The sequence below is a fragment of the Oryza brachyantha genome, chromosome 7, assembly GCF_000231095.2.
Source record: "Oryza brachyantha chromosome 7, ObraRS2, whole genome shotgun sequence".
NCBI classification, from domain to species: Eukaryota; Viridiplantae; Streptophyta; class Magnoliopsida; order Poales; family Poaceae; genus Oryza; species Oryza brachyantha.
Window position 1 is genome coordinate 13475724 of NC_023169.2, and position 16380 is coordinate 13492103.

The 16380-nt window shown below is 45.4% G+C and overlaps 2 protein-coding genes and 1 pseudogene across 2 annotated transcripts; 1 reads left to right on the top strand and 2 right to left on the bottom strand.

Annotated features, from left to right (window-relative positions):
• Positions 1–599: 599 nt before the first annotated feature.
• On the bottom strand, positions 600–3806 carry LOC102710802. Its single transcript, XM_040526398.1, has 3 exons — positions 2646–3806; positions 1683–1850; positions 600–1261 (listed from the first exon to the last, which is right to left on the bottom strand). Exons 1-3 carry the CDS (start codon positions 3774–3776, stop codon positions 968–970), a joined length of 1593 nt encoding a protein of 530 aa, XP_040382332.1. The 5' UTR covers positions 3777–3806; the 3' UTR covers positions 600–967.
• Positions 3807–5976: 2170 nt separating this feature from the next.
• Positions 5977–9916, bottom strand: LOC121055002 (annotated as a pseudogene).
• A 1551-nt stretch (positions 9917–11467) lies between these two features.
• Positions 11468–14760, top strand: LOC102711085 (pentatricopeptide repeat-containing protein CRP1 homolog, chloroplastic). The gene is made up of 5 exons (XM_040526403.1): positions 11468–13144; positions 13485–13637; positions 13761–13832; positions 14125–14317; positions 14414–14760. Exons 1-4 carry the CDS (start codon positions 11468–11470, stop codon positions 14233–14235), a joined length of 2013 nt encoding a protein of 670 aa, XP_040382337.1. The 3' UTR covers positions 14236–14317; positions 14414–14760.
• The last annotated feature ends 1620 nt before the right edge of the window (positions 14761–16380 follow it).

Here is a 16380-nt window from a genome sequence, read left to right on the forward strand (position 1 = left end):
GTAGATAAGATTGTGCAAAAACAATTTGGATGTGTGGAGACCTGAGGAACCTAATGATACTTTCCTAAGAACTTTTGAGTTTTTTATGATAAAATGTATCAACTGCTTCTAGATATACGCCAATTGTTTGGTTGAGCATCATCGATAGCTCGAATCAGTATATGGATATTTCTCCCATAAGCAATTTGCAGCTTAAACTCTACTATATATTATTGTTCCAAACATACACTAATATTTAGGGAACGATATATATATATATATATATATATGAAAATTAGAATCTACTATCAGCTGAAGCTACTCCCTTTATGTCTAAGACACACTTTCATAACTGTTTCTGCTCCCACCCAATAGAACTTTATATATATATATATATATATATATATATATATATATATATATATGTGTGTGTGTGTGTGTGTGTGTGTAAATCATAGTTCCTCCGCTTGTAAATTTATACCATGCAATGCAATTATTATTTAGTCATATAATTAAATTTTGTTTGGAACATAGTCATACAAGAGGCTTCACCAATGTGCAAGAAACCAATTCAGATGCATAAAATTTTGAGATAGCTCCAAGAAATACTCTAATTTCCCAAACTTTTAGAATTGAAAACACATGCATTCCAAGTCATATGCCACATCATATTCTTTTCAACCGATCCTGCAAAAGCATAAGACGCTAAATATCTTAACACTCGCTGAATGAATGATCATCAGTAAAAAGCAAACAAGAAATTCAGAGCTGCTCTGTTCACCAATTCTGACCAACTAAGCAGCAGGCCTAATCCCCACCGTACTCAACATAAACGGCGCATTCCAATATGCCAAAAATTTCTCATGACGGCAAACTACAATGGAAGCTAAGTCTCTCAGTTCCTCTGTTTAAAGCACAGCCGGATCAAAACTTGTCAGGTACATCAAGGGCCAGTAGTCAACAAAGCTCTAGCTCTTCTTACTTCAGCTCAGTGTGGCTGCAAGGAGGGAGTGGCTTGACTCACTTCCACACAAGTCACTTGTCTTGCAAAACTCTGTACGAGTGCACGTAGAATCTCCATATCAGCGGGACGGTGGCAGGTTATTCTGATCCTCCTAAGTTCTGGTGCTATCCTGACTAAGACCCTCAGAAAGTCAAGATCATGTCTCTCTCCTCTGATGTTGAGGATCTCTACTTCTCTGAGCGACTTCAACGAAATGATCGGTTCTTTCCAGTTTGATGGCCGATCACAGATGCAGATCGGTGGACATGCAATTTGTACCTGGAATTACAAGATCACAAAAGGCAAATAGAGCTATTAATGAGATTCATAATCTAACACGAGTAACTAAGAAAACTTCATTTTATATTACAAAGCATGACATAAATTACTCTTCTGCCCAAATTTTCATGATCTTATTACATGGCCAACACATTTTATGATTTAAAGAACAATATGAAAAAAAAATGATCGAAGAGGGATATAGTGAAAATAATTATGAGAACTTGTTCAGGAAAGGTCCTATCTATCAATTAACCCATATCAAGAGCTGCTTTTGCCATTTCACAAATAGGGAAAATTTGATAACTTCCTACCTAAACAGACGGAGCATATGCATTTCCACTTGTGCAAGATTTATTACAGGTGCAGAAATTAGAATTCAAAAACAAGATCATTCAATATTTATAGGAAATATAATTACCTGGAAATTATTTTTGATAATTAGCTTCACTATACCAGTACACATTGTCAGAAAATGCAACACAGTAGCTCCATAAGAATGCCGAAGATTTATGAGTTTTAGGCACAAGATCCTAATGTTAGGGAGTCCGGTTATGCTTTCCTTCAATAGCATGTCGGTAACTGAGTACTGTGAAATTGTAGGAGGTTAATTTAGTAAGGCAATCCCACAGAAAATGCAAAACTGACAGGGAAATAATCAAATATGTATCACAATAGACTGTATTCTGAAGAATAGTAATTCGGTTCAAGACTAGTAAAGAATAAGTAATTTTCCTGATGCCTATTAAGATTTCGTAATTTGTTTGCGCAATATCTAGCTTGAGGCAACAATGTTCAGTACGGATACCCACCATATAGTCTGAACTCAATGGTGCAAGTAAGTTTAGATGTTTTGTGCACGGTCATGTTCAACAACCAGATAATACTGAACCAACTGATAATGAATACTGATCTATTTGGTACCGACAACTCTGGAAACTGCATCAGTATATCCAGAATGCAAGCATGAATCAAAATTATGCTAGCTTTGTACTCATATTACTTCGAAGACAAAGACAAACACTAAACTGAATGCAAGTATACATTATACAGCAATTGATATTTTCTATAGAAAGACAGTATCACTTAAAAATCTTCTCCAAAGATCACACGTACAAAAATTAATTTTTGAACTTCAGTAACTTCCTTACTAGTTGAGGATAACATTCCGAACAAAAAAATAAAATAAAATTGAGACATTCAACACTATGAATTATCAAAATAAATAAATAAATCAACACCATGCAATGAAAAACATAGGCCAACAAAAAACTAATGTAGAACTGTAGAAACATGAATTAAGCATTCAGCATTGAGTTTCCATTTGCAGTTTGATCTTGGAAGAATACGCAGTTGACGATCCAAATGAAGAAGCAGCACTCACTGGTTTAATGGGTATGAACATCTGGAGACAATGAATGCGTGGAAGTAGCTTGAGAAGCCCGTCACAGGTCGGATTGTAGATATTACACCATTCACCATAAAATGGGGAAACGATTAGCTGCTGGAGGCGCGGTATCTTGTTGAAGTTGACAAGACTTGGACAGTACCAATCTTGCCACCAGAGCGCCTCCAGATCCTCTGCGACAATGCAGGCCCCGTCCTGCGAGAACGAAGAACGGAAGCAATCGACTACAGCTAATTTCTTGAGTCTTGGAGCCTCTGCATTGAGCCTCCGCAGCCCACGCATGTGGAACAGATCCATCCAGATGAGATGCTTCAGCCTGAGCGTAAGGGAGGATAAACCACGAGCACAGTATACCTGTAGAACTTCCAAGAACGGCATCATGGTATCGTCCAGGGTGCATTCGCCATGGAACTGAACGTGATCCACGAGCAGCTTCCTGAGCTCGGCGAAGACACCCGGCGGCCGTAGCGATAGGCCAAGAAACCCCAGGCTCAGCCGAATAGTGGTGGCTCTCGTGAAGCAGGGGAGCTCGAACGCGCCTCTTTCCTCGACTATATCGTCGAGTAACTCCTTGTTGCGCCTCCGCAACGGAATCGAGGACCAGTTGCAGAAGCGAAGCTCTCCAGAGACGAGGAGCGCGGCGACGCGGAGCCAGGAGGCGGCGGCGTCCGCCGTGGCGCCGTATGGGGAGGTGACGGAGAGCAGGCGGATGTCCGTGGCCCCGCGCTCGCCGTGGGCGGCGAGGGCGACGCGCACGGGGCTGGAGTCGTGGGGCCGGTGATGATGCAAGAAGAGGCTGCATACCCACGTCCAGACCCTGTGCCAGCGGCGGGATAGGACGTTGGTCGTGGCGGCGGCGTGGGTGTCCCTGAGGCCGGCCAGAATGCGGGCGAGGAGGTCGTTGGACAGATCGCTGAGGCGGTCCAGCCCTCCTCCTCCGTCACTAGCGGCGTGTACGAGAGCGGAGTTATCCCCATCACCCGGGACGTGGCCGGCGCTATCGCCTTCTCCGCCGCGGTCGCGCCTGTCGCCGTCCATGGGAACGGGATCGGGGGCGACCGTGGAGCTACCGCCATCTCCTTCGCCGCCGCCGACGTCCATGGCCATGGGAACGGGATCGGGGGCGGCCGTGGAGCTACCGCCATCTCCTTCGCGGCCGTCGAAGGGGACGAGCACCACCATGGCGGTGGGGTTGGAGGAGGCGGGGTTTGGGAGGGAGGGAGGGTTTGGAGGAGGGACAGAGGCGGTGAGGAGCGGAGGACTAATGTGGAAGACGAGGAGAACGGCACGCGTGCCCTGCTTTTATCCCAGCCGCTCGTTCGGAAAGCAACGGGCACGATGTGAACGGATTGCGCGTCGCGTGGGGCCATCGCCGAACGCCAATGCTGCCCACGTGTCCACGTCCAGCATGGACAAGTTAGGGGTCCACATGTCAGCAAGACTGCAAGAAGGGAAGAGAGACGTATGGGGAGCAAAGGTCGTATGTAAAAGAAATGCTAAAATACAATGAGATTTTTCTCAAAGACAGTCATGCACTGTTTAGTTCATAAAATTATTTCCTAAAAACATCGCATCAAATCTTTGATCACATAAATAAAGAATTAAATATTAATAAAAATTAAAACCAAATACATAGTTACGAGGAAAATCATGATTATCCATAAGTGTTACAGTAACCAATATGTGATAATAACGGATTAATTAGAATCAAAAGATTTTTGTCTCGCGGTTAACAGACGGAATCTAAATTTTATTTTATAATTAGACTATGTTCAATATTTCAAATGTATGACCATACGCGTCGATGTGACCCAAAAAAATTTGGGAACTAAACGGGGCCTCACTTGCCTACACCACGTTGTGGGTCTAGTCAAATCCTCTCAGTTTACGAATTTCGATTTCCCATTTTTTACGAATGTTCTCACCGACATATGTTTTTGTAATTTTATTTAAATAGTATTATTTTCTAAAAATTCTTCTAATTACTTGTAAATAAAAATAAAAAATTTAAAACTTAATTTTTATATAACAGGTTATAAATTATATTCATTTATAAATAAGTCGTTTCGTGTAATCTTTCAAATAAGCCAAACTCCAAAGGAGGTCCTAGCATTTTAGGATGGAAATGTACGTACGAATTCGTACGATACGTCTACGATTCAACCGTCGTCGCTGCGTTTTGCCGCTGTGTGCCGATCGTTTTTCCGTCACTGTGTTTTGCCGCTGGTCGTACGTACGATCGTCCAACGCATAGCGCTGCTCTTTTAGGATAGGGTTCATGACCAACAAATACACTGAAGCAATCACGTAGCGAGTAATCGAGTGCAAGACCAAAAACCATCTCAAAAGAAAGACAAAAATTAAATCAGCTTGGTACCATCTTTTGGGCTTCGGCCTTGCTGATGCTAGCGGGCTAACCGGCCCGGCCGGCCCGTGCCATCATTCTTCAACAAAATCCATGGAGACTCTCCCCGTCCAGTGTACCCCGTACGGCCGTACGTGACAGCGTGAGGTCCACATGCCAGTTCAAGCTACAAAAAAAATTGCAAAACCAGATAAACCCCCGTCTCCGCCTCCCCCTCCCGCGCCTCCGCCTCCACCACTCGCTCCGTCCGTCCGTCCGTCCGTCGCCTCCACCATGCCGGCCTCCTCCCGCCGACCCTGCTCCCCCACCGCCACCGCCTCCGCGTCCCTCCCGCCGGATGCTCCACCTCCTCGCCATCCTCCGCCGCGACACGCTACGACTTCGACCCGCTCCTGAACTACCACTCCTCCCGCTCCGCCGCCGCCCCGGGGCTCACGTCCACGTCCCTGCCGACCTCCGTGCCCGTGACGGAGAGCAGGCTGGCGACTTCGTACGCGGCCGTGCCAGCGCACCTCCTCGCGTCCTACTCGCACCTCCTCGCGTCGCTGCTCAACACGCGGGACCCGCCCGACGCCGCGCTCCTCGAGCACCTCCTTGGCAATCTCAGGGAGTCGCGCCTCGAGCCGGACGCGCCCCTCTTCTCCGACCTCATCTCCGCCTTCGCGCGTGCACATCAAGGGCAAAGCAAACCAGAAATTCAGAGCTGCTCTGTTCACCAATTCTCACACTTAGCTTCAGCGTTGAGTTCTGACAAACTAAGCAGCAGGCTTACACCGCACCATACTCGACATAAATTGCGCATCCCAATATTGCAAATGCTGAAATTTTCTCATGACGGCAAACTACAATGGAAGCTAAGTTTCTCTGTTCCTCTGTTTACAGCACAGCCGGATCAAAACTTGTCAGGTACATCAAGGGCCAGTAGTCAATAAAGCTCTAGCTCTTCTTTACTTCAGATCAGTGTGGCTGCAAGGAGGGAGTGGCTTGACTCACTTCCACACAAGTCACTTGTCTTGCAAAACTCTGTACGAGTGCACGTAGAATCTCCATATCAGCAGAACGGTGGCAGGTTATTCTGATCGTCCTAAGTTCTGGTGCTACCCTGACTAAGACTCTCAGAAAGTCAAGATCATGTCTCTCTCCTCTGATGTTGAGGATCTCTACTTCTCTGAGCGACTTCAACGAAATGATCGTTTCTTTCCAGTTTGATGGCCGATCACAGATGCAGATCGGTGGACATGGATTATATACCTGGAATTACAGTTTCAGAAAAGGCAAATAGAGCTATTAATGAGAGTCATAATCTAATACGAGTAACTAAGAAAACTTCATTTTATATTACAAAGCATGACATAAATTACTCTTCTGCCCAAACTTTCATAATCTTATTACATGGCCAACACATTTTATGATTTAAAGAACAATATGAAAAAAAAATGATCGAAGAGGGATATAATGAAAATAATTATGAGAACTTGTTCAGGAAAGGTCCTATCTATCAATTAACCTGATTTTGCCATTTCATAAATAGGGAAAATTTGATAACTTCCTACCTAAATGGACGGAGCATATGCATTTCCACTTGTGCAAGATTTATTACAGGTGCAGAAATTAGAATTAAAAAACACGATCATTCAATATTTATAGGAAATATAATTACCTGGAAATTATTTTTGATAATTAACTTCACTATACCAGTACACATTGTCAGAAAATGCAACACAGTAGCTCCATAAGAATGCCGAAGATGTATGAGTTTTAGGCACAAAATCCTAATGTTAGGGAGTCCGGTTATGCTTTCCTTCAATACCATGTCGGTAACTGAGTACTGTGAAATTGTAGGAGGTTAATTTAGTAAGGCAATCCCACAGAATATACAAAACTGACAGGGAAATAATCAAATATGTATCATAAAAGACCGTATTTTTGAAGAATAGTAATTCGGTTCAAGACTAGTAAAGAATAAGTAATTTAACTGATGCCTATTAAGATTTCGTAATTTGTTTGCGCAATATCTAGCTTGAGGCAACGATGTTCAGTACGGATACCCACAATATAGTCTGAACTCAACGGTGCAAGTAAGTTTAGATGTTTTGTGCACGGTCATGTTCAACAACCAGATAATACTGAACCAACTGATAATGAATACTGATCTATTTGGTACCGACAACTCTGGAAACTGCATCAGTATATCCAGAATGCAAGCATGACTCACAATTATGCTAGCTTTGTACTCATATTACTTCAAAGACAAAGACAAACACTAAACTGAATGCAAGTATACATTATACAGCAATTGATCTTTTCTAAAGAAAGACAGTATCACTTAAGAATCTTCTCCAAAGATCACACGTACAGAAATTAACTTTTGAACTTCAGTAACTTCCTTCTAGGTGAGGATAGCATTACCGGCAAAAAAAAAAATTGAGGATATATTCAACACTATGAATTATCAAAAAAAATAATTCAACACTATGCAATGAAAACATAGGCCAATAAAAAACTAAAGTAGAAACATGAATCAAGCATTCAGCATTGAGTTTCCATTTGCAGTTTGATCTTGGAAGAATAAACAGTTGATGATCCAAATGAAGAAGGAACACTCACTGGTTCAATGGGTATGAACATCTGGAGACAATGAATGCGTGGAAGTAGCTTGAGAAGTCTGTCACAGGTCGGATTGAAGATAATTACACCGTTCACCATAAAATGGGGAAACGATTAGCTCCTGGAGGCGCGGCATCTTGTTGAAGTTGACAAGACTTGGACAGTACCAATCTTGCCACCAGAGCGCCTCCAGATCCTCTGCGACAATGCAGGCCCCGTCCCGGAAGAACGAGGAACGGAAGCAATCGACTACAAATAAATCCGTGAGTCTTGGAGCCTCTGCATTGAGCCGACGCAGCCCCCGCATGTGGAACAGATTCATCGAGATGAGATGCTTCAGCCTGAGCGTTAGGGAGGATAAACCACGAGCACAGTATATCTGTAGAACTTCCAAGAACGGCATCATGGTATCGTCCAGGGTGCATTCGCCATGGAACTGGACGTGATGCACGAGCAGCTTCCTGAGCTCGGCGAAGACACCCGACGGCGGTAGCGATAGGCCAAGAAACCCCAGGCTCAGCCGAATAGTGGTGGCTCTCGTGAAGCAGGGAAGCTCGAACGCGCCTCTTTCCTCGACTATATCGTTGAGTAACTCATTGTTGCGCCTCCGCAACGGAATCGAGGACCAGTTGCAGAAGCGAAGCTCTCCAGAGACGAGGAGCGCGGCGACGCGGAGCCAGGAGGCGGTGGCGTCCGCCGTGGCGCCGTATGGGGAGGTGACGGAGAGCAGGCGGATGTCCGTGGCCCCGTGCTCGCCGTGGGCGGCGAGGGCGACGCGCACGGGGCTGGTGTCGTGGGGCCGGTGATGATGCAAGAAGAGGCTGGATACCCACGTCCAGACCCTGTGCCAGCGGCGGGATAGGACGTTGGTCGTGGCGGCGGCATGGGTGTCCCTGAGGCCGGCCAGAATGCGGGCGAGGAGGTCGTTGGAGAGATCGCTGAGGCGGTCCCGCCCGCCTCCTCCGTCACCGGCGGCGTGGACGACAGCGGCGTTATCGCCATCACCCGAGACGTGGCCGGCGTTATCGCCTTCTCCGCCGCGGTCGCGCCCGTTTCCGTCTACGGGAACGGGATCGGGGGCGGCCGTGGAGCTACCGCCATCTGCTTCGCGCCGTCGAAGGGGACGAGCACCACCATGGCGTTGGGGTTGGAGGAGGCGGGGTTTGGGAGGGAGGGTTTGGAGGAGGGACAGAGACGGTTAAGGAGCGGAGGACTAACGTGGGAGTCTTTTACCCCTATTGGTTATCTTTGTGCCATAGAAAACTTTAGAGACACCCATGACATAAATTTTCGTTTACCAATACGCTTTTGGATTGAGAAGACATAACGGTGTTAAATGAAGGTGTAAAAAGATGATTTTGCCGTTGTTAGTAAATAAATGGTCAAAATAAATTTAGAACAGTAAATAAATATAAAAAACAGTAAAAAATTTGGAAAATAACAGAATTAATTTTAAATTAAGAAATAAGTAAGAAAATTCGTAATCAATTTATAAAATGTTCAGAAATTCACGAAAATTCAGGAAAATTGGTTCATAAATCCAGAAAATTGTAAATAGTAAAGGAAAATTCGTAAATAAATCCAAGAAATTCGCAAAAATCAGGATAATTCAAAAGAATCAGAAAAATGCCCAAATTAACAGTAAATAAATATGGAAAATCAGTAAAAAATTTAGAAAATGACATAATTAATTTTAAATCAGAAAATAAGTTAGAAAATTCCTAATTAAATTATAAAATGTCTAGAATTCAAGAAAATTCAGGAAAATTTGGCTCTTAATTCTGGAAAATTGTAAGAAATAAAGGAAAATTCGTAATAAATCCAAAATATTCGAAAAGATCAGAACAAATAAATAAAATATGGAAAACAATAGATAAAATCAATAAAATTAGTACTAAATTACTTAGGTCATATCATTAATTTTAAATTAAGAAATAAATAAGAGGCTGGATACCCACGTCCAGACCCTGTGCCAGCGGCGGGATAGGACGTTGGTCGTGGCAGCGGCATGGGTGTCCCTGAGGCCGGCCAGAATGCAGGCGAGGAGGTCGTTGGAGAGATCGCTGAGGCGGTCCCGCCCGCCTCCTCCGTCACCGGCGGCGTGGACGAGAGCGGCGTTATCGCCATCACCCGAGATGTGGCCGGCGCTATCGCCTTCTCCGCCGCGGTCGCGCCTGTCGCCGTCGCCGTTGCCGTCCACGGGAAAGGGATCGGGAGCGGCCGTGGAGCTAACGCCATCTGCTTCGCCGCCGTCGAAGGGGACGAGCACCACCATGGCGTTGGGGTTGAAGGAGGCGGGGTTTGGGAGGGAGGGTTTTGAGGAGGGACAGAGACGGTGAGGAGCGGAGGACTAATGTGGAAGACGAGGAGAAGAACGGCATGGCGTGTCTTGCTTTTATCCTAGCCGCTCGTTCGGAAAGCAATGGGCACGATGTGAACCGATCGTGCCCGCGCGCGTCGCGTGGGGGCCATCGCCGAACGCCGATGCTGCCCACGTGTCCACATCCAGCATGGACAAGTCAGGGGGTCCACATGTCAGGAAGACTAAAAGAAGGGAAGAGAGACATATGGGGAGGAAAGGTCGTATGTAAAAGAAATGCTAAAATACAATGACATTTTGCATTTTTATTTAAATAGTATTACTTTGTAAAAAATACTCTAATTACTTATAAATAAAAATTAAAATTTTAAAACTTAATTTTAGATTTATTTTTTCATCGTAATTTATTTTACAATATTTACTTTTAAATTTATGTGAATATGCATATAAACGGTTATACATTATATTCATTTATAAATAATTCGTTCCGTGTAATCTTTCAAATAAGCTAAACTCCAAAGAGGTTGTACTAGCATTTTAACCCTTTAGGATAAGACCAATACACTGGGGCATGGATCGTCTGCTATATTGCATGTGCAGTACTACAGATAGACTGACAGACAGGTGGACCATATACCTTGTGGGGGCCCACCTGTCAGTCTGCAGTGCAGAGGATCTGAATTGAATACGCTGAAGCAATCACGCAGCAAGTAATCCAGCACAAGACCAAAATCCATTCTCAAACGAAAGACAAAATTAAATTACTAGCTTGGTACCATCTTATGGAATTTTTTGAATTTTATTTATTAAATAATTTATAACTTTAATTTTTGCATTTCAAAAAATCACAAAACTAACCTCTGCGGGAGGAAAGGTGACGTGGCAAATGGGCTGCCCGCTCGTGAGGGATGGTCGCAAACGGCGGCGCAAGCTTTTTTGCATTTAGCCCCTTGCCACCCTTTGCAAGGGCGGCAAGGGGAAAATGAAATAAGGGCAGCCCAGCCAAGAGGTGAATGGAGGAAGGCAAGGTGGCTATTTTGCAAAAAAAAAAAAAAAATCCTTCCGTCTGTGAGGGTGAAAAGGGGCTAAACGCAAAATCGCTGAGCCGTAGTCATCGCCTGTTCTTGCTGTCCATTCGCCGTATGTCACGTAGACTTTCTGCCCTTCTAGAGGGTGGTACGAGGTTAGATCTATGATTTTTAAATACACAATCAATTTTATAAATTACTTAATAAATAAAATAAAAAATTCAAAAAATTCCCATCTTTTGGGCTTCGGCCTTGCTGTTGCTGTTGCTAGCCGGGCCGGGCCGTGCCGTCTTTCTTCCACAAAATCCACGGAGACTCTCCCCGTCCAGTTTACCCGGTACGTGACAGCGTGAGGTCCACATGACAGTTCAAGCTGAAAAAAAAAAATCGCAAAACCAGATAAACCCCCGCCTCCGCCTCCCCCTCCCGCGCCTCCGCCTCCACCACTCGCTCCGCCCGTCCGCCCGTCGCCTCCACCATGCCGGCCTCCTCCCTCCTCCCGCCGACTCTGCTCCCCCACCGCCACCGCCACCGCCACTGCCTCCGTGTACCTCCCGCCGGCTGCTCCACCTCCTCGCCATCCTCCGCCGCGACACGCTACGACTTCGACCCGCTCCTGAACTACCTCTCCTCCCGCTCCGCCGCCGTCCCGGGGCTCACGTCCACGGCCCCGCCGACCTCAGTGCCCGTGACGGAGAGCAGGCTGGCGGCCTCGTACGCGTCCGTGCCGGCGCAGGAGTGGCACGCGCTGCTGAGGGGGCTCGCCGCCAGCGACGCGTCCCTGCCGCTCGCCTTCGCGCTGCTCCCGTTCCTCCACCGCCACCGCCTCTGCTTCCCGCTCGACCTGCTGCTGTCGTCGCTCCTTCACTCGCTGTCCGTCTCCGGGCGCCTGCTCCCGCACTCGCTGCTGCTCTCCTTCCCGCCCTCGCTCTCCGACCCGCCCTCGCCGCTGCTGCTCAACTCCCTCCTCGCCGCCTCCGCCGCCGCGTCGCGCCCCGCCGTCGCGCTCCGGCTCCTCGGCCTCCTCCGCGAGCACAACTTCCTCCCGGACCTCGCGTCCTACTCGCACCTCCTCGCGTCGCTGCTCAACACGCGGGACCCGCCCGACGCCGCGCTCCTCGAGCGCCTCCTTGGCGATCTCAGGGAGTCGCGCCTCGAGCCGGACGCGCCCCTCTTCTCCGACCTCATCTCCGCCTTCGCGCGTGCCGCGCTCCCGGACGCAGCGCTCGAGCTCCTCGCCTCCGCGCAGGCCATCGGCCTAACGCCACGTTCCAACGCGGTCACCGCCCTTATCTCCTCCCTCGGCTTGGCCAGGCGCGTCCCCGAGGCTGAGGCTCTGTTCCTCGAGTTCTTCCTTGCCGGGGAGATCAAACCACGGACGCGCGCTTACAACGCGCTGCTGAAAGGGTATGTGAAGATTGGGTCGCTCAAGAACGCCGAGCAAGTGCTCGATGAAATGTCACGGTGCGGAGTTGCCCCTGATGAGGCTACGTACAGCCTACTTGTGGATGCCTATACGAGGGCTGGGCGATGGGAGAGTGCAAGGATACTTCTCAAGGAGATGGAGGCTGATGGAGTTAAACCGAGTTCATATGTGTTCAGCCGGATCCTGGCAGGTTTCCGTGATAGAGGAGAATGGCAGAAGGCATTTGCGGTGCTCCGTGAGATGCATGCAAGTGGGGTTCGCCCTGACAGGCATTTCTACAATGTCATGATCGATACATTTGGGAAGTATAACTGCCTTGGGCATGCCATGGATGCATTTGATCGGATGCGAGAAGAAGGGATTGATCCGGATGTTGTCACATGGAACACACTTATTGATGCACACTGTAAGGGAGGCCGGCATGACCGTGCAATAGAGCTGTTTGATGAGATGCGTGAAAGCAAGTGCCCACCAGGCACAACCACATACAACATCATGATCAACTTGCTTGGTGAAGAAGAGCGATGGGAGGGAGTAGAAGCAATGCAAGCAGAGATGAAGGAGCAGGGATTGGTACCGAACATTATAACATATACTACACTTGTGGATGTGTATGGTAGGTCTGGCAGGTTCAAGGAGGCGGTTGATTGCATCGAGGCAATGAAAGCGGATGGCCTCAAGCCATCACCTACCATGTACCATGCCTTAGTCAACGCATACGCTCAAAGGGTGAGTTCTCTGCTGCTTAACTTCCCAGATGACTAGATAGGGAGGCAGGAGGCTAAAGTGACGCATGCTATACCCTGTTTTTCTGAAATTTTCTTCATGCTAGTCAATATCCCAATCAAGAAATATCACTGATTTGGGACCTTACTGACTTGTGCAGTAGTATGCTCTAGGATTTGATTAGTTTTTTTAGGGGAAATCATATGATTGAGTTATTGTTTGCAAGTGCTTTACAAATTAATTTTGCAATGCTAATATACTTTTTTACCAGATTAAGTGAGCTTTCAGATTAAAATAAAGACATTGATTCTCAACTCATAATTCATGCATGGAACATCTCCAGGGTTTAGCAGACCATGCGTTAAATGTTGTCAAGGCCATGAGAGCAGATGGCCTAGAGGCTAGCACGGTGGTTCTAAACTCCTTGATCAATGCTTTTGGTGAGGATAGAAGGATTGCTGAAGCCTTCTCTGTGCTGCAATTCATGAAGGAAAATGTAAGTAGTTGTGTTGCCATTGTGTTGCTATGTTATCCTACATCATATTACATCTGATCACATATCTTGGGTATTTATATGGTTCCCATGAAAACTCATATATTCTTCCTTTCGGGTTTTCAGGGTTTGAGGCCTGATGTTATAACATATACTACACTGATGAAAGCTTTAATCCGTGTTGAGCAGTTTGAAAAGGTATTGCACTCGTGTATTTCTTTTCCAATTGGATTTATTAAATTACATTGGCACATATGCTGAATCTATAAAATTGAGCTGGTTTGCTATCATAGCTTTCACTGTACTCAGATAACCAGAACAGCTTCCTTCATTCTATGGTGTTATAAATTGTCTAGTTTTCTTCTAGAAAAGTGTCTGGTATCCTTTGATTATCTAGACCTGCAGTTTCTATCTGATTTAAAAATAAGATCCAGTAGAAAGCAATCATGATCTAAGGTGTTGCACCTTGTGTTTGCCGATAATGTAACAGGTTCCAGTTGTTTATGAAGAAATGATCACATCAGGATGTGCCCCTGATCGAAAAGCTAGAGCGATGCTGCGATCAGCTTTAAGATACATGAAACACATGAGGGTTGCATAGGAGATTTAGACAATTACTTATAGCTGATGCCTGATGGAAGCAAAATGTTTGTGCTGATGTTTTTTGAACAGTCGATTGAAGGGTTAGTATTTTCCCGATTCTTGCACTTCGTTAGATTTTTTTTCCAAGGCAATGATTTATCTACTTTTGCTGACATTGTCGGGTATGTCTTCCTCAGGTGAATCTCCATCTTCTGGTTTCTGTCTCTGCTCTTAAGCAAGCGAATTAATCACAAATACACAATATCTGCTTATCTTCCTAATCAGTAAGGAGGAGAAAAGTACAAGGTGATGACAGGAGCTTGGTATAAGAAGAAACTACATGGAATGTCTGCCGCGACTGCAAGATTATGGATATTTGGAATTGATATTGGCCAATGATTCTAACCTTGATATTTTCTGACACAATGAACTGTACCATGACACTCCTATTTTTTTTAAGGATATTCACAAATTGTATTTAGATGTACATTTTTTTCTAGAGTTTTTGAAGGGCAATACAAAAGAAATTGGAATATAAGTTTAATTACGTCAAAAGTAACATCCTGTTGGCATTGTATTTCCATTGACTGAAAATTCGTTCAATACATAAAAGGTTCAGAAATACCTTCAGATTATAAGAAAGGTTCAGAAACGGATGATAATATACTTAACATTAAGAACAGAATGCGGCGGAGCTAGGCCGGTTTGTCGGCGTCGGACAACCCTGATAAAATTCATAAAATCTCTATTAAAACATTGTTTTGATTCATGTTTTTCTATGCTATGCAATGAAGATGATTCCGACGATATTTTTAGCTGGCTTTGCCTCTATGCGTATTTTTAAATGGCTGACACGAAGATATTGTTACGACAGAAGGGAATGTGGGCAATGAGCAAGTTTCACACATGCTAACCATAAAGAGTCTCAGGCATGTTCAACAGTTCAAGTGATGTCTGAATAGAACAATTAGCAGTGAGAAATTATGTCAGTGCCACATATTTTGAACAAGATGTACGCAGATTCAATGTTAAAGAGCAGACAGCTAATTAACTATATTACATGTTTAAGAGTATCAGCCGGTAATAGGTCAGACATTAATACGGCATAGTGCAGGAAATTGACTGAGATTCACTTCTTCCTAATTTACATCCACATCCAGTCCTTCCTCATGTCCATTGCCATAAGAGATTGAAACTTGCTATCACTGTTAAATCGTCAAGACCTAAGTTGGGTATTTCTTGAAGTGCCGCAAACATTTTCTTAGGGCAGGCATTCCTTGGTTCATCTAGAGTCTCACTTCACTTGATTGATATTTGAGATGAATTATTGATTTTCTCAGACATGCAAAAGAGCATCATTTGCTCTGAACCTTTTGTTTCTCCAACACTGTTGCTTATCTTGAGTTGATGGTAGTGATCCATGATATTGACTGACTGCTAGGTTCAGATGTTGAAGGTAGATTTGGAGTGGACTCATGAAGCTCTTCAGCACCATCCATTAAAGTCAGATCTTTGTTCTTTTCAAATAGTAGTCCTAAATCTCTTTTGCCAGTAAGATATCAGAAAATATTCTTAACTTAAGTCCAATAACGACCGGTAGGAGCAGCTCATGTACCATGCGTGGTTGTCGGTGCACTATGTGTTGATGCAGCCCATGTTCAGGAGCTACACTCGGGGTCAGGCCATGGGGATTCTCCAAGTAGCAGAGCCAGACTGACTTACGTGCTGACAACAAAAAGGGGATGTGCTTGAGAGTCAAGGCCAACAATGGCTAGGTGGGTTGAGTTGACGACACAACTACGCGGCTAATGCTAAGGTCATTGAGCTCGTCGTCACCCACGCTACGTGTGTTGCGCACCATCACCACGTTCTAAGGCAAGGAGGAAGGAGGAACTAGAGAAGGGGAAAGAATGAGGTAGAGGGTGTCCCACCACCGGCACATAGGTCCTATTATACTTTTATCATTTTTATAGCTGACATATGGACCCCACATATTTATTCTAGTTTTTTTATCTTTATTTCTCCTCAACTGCCACATCAGTGCCATATCAAGACCACATAGGATACAGACCAAGTCAATCAAGTCATGCATGTGCCACACTCAGGGCATGAACAATGCTCCGACGGGGCGTGTGGCTCTAGCCTGCCATGTCAGAGCATGCTT

Excerpts from the sequence above, each read along its gene's own strand:
- LOC102710802 (XM_040526398.1), bottom strand. The coding sequence starts at position 3,776 with ATGGCCATGGACGTCGGCGGCGGCGAAGGAGATGGCGGTAGCTCCACG. Across the intron at positions 1,851-2,645 it reads TGTTCATACCCATTAAACCA|TACTCAGTTACCGACATGCT; the intron begins GTGAGTGCTGCT and ends ACAATTTCACAG. Across the intron at positions 1,262-1,682 it reads TTATCAAAAATAATTTCCAG|GTACAAATTGCATGTCCACC; the intron begins GTAATTATATTT and ends TTGTAATTCCAG.
- LOC102711085 (XM_040526403.1), top strand. The coding sequence starts at position 11,468 with ATGCCGGCCTCCTCCCTCCTCCCGCCGACTCTGCTCCCCCACCGCCAC. Across the intron at positions 13,145-13,484 it reads TCAACGCATACGCTCAAAGG|GGTTTAGCAGACCATGCGTT; the intron begins GTGAGTTCTCTG and ends GAACATCTCCAG. Across the intron at positions 13,638-13,760 it reads TGCAATTCATGAAGGAAAAT|GGTTTGAGGCCTGATGTTAT; the intron begins GTAAGTAGTTGT and ends TCGGGTTTTCAG.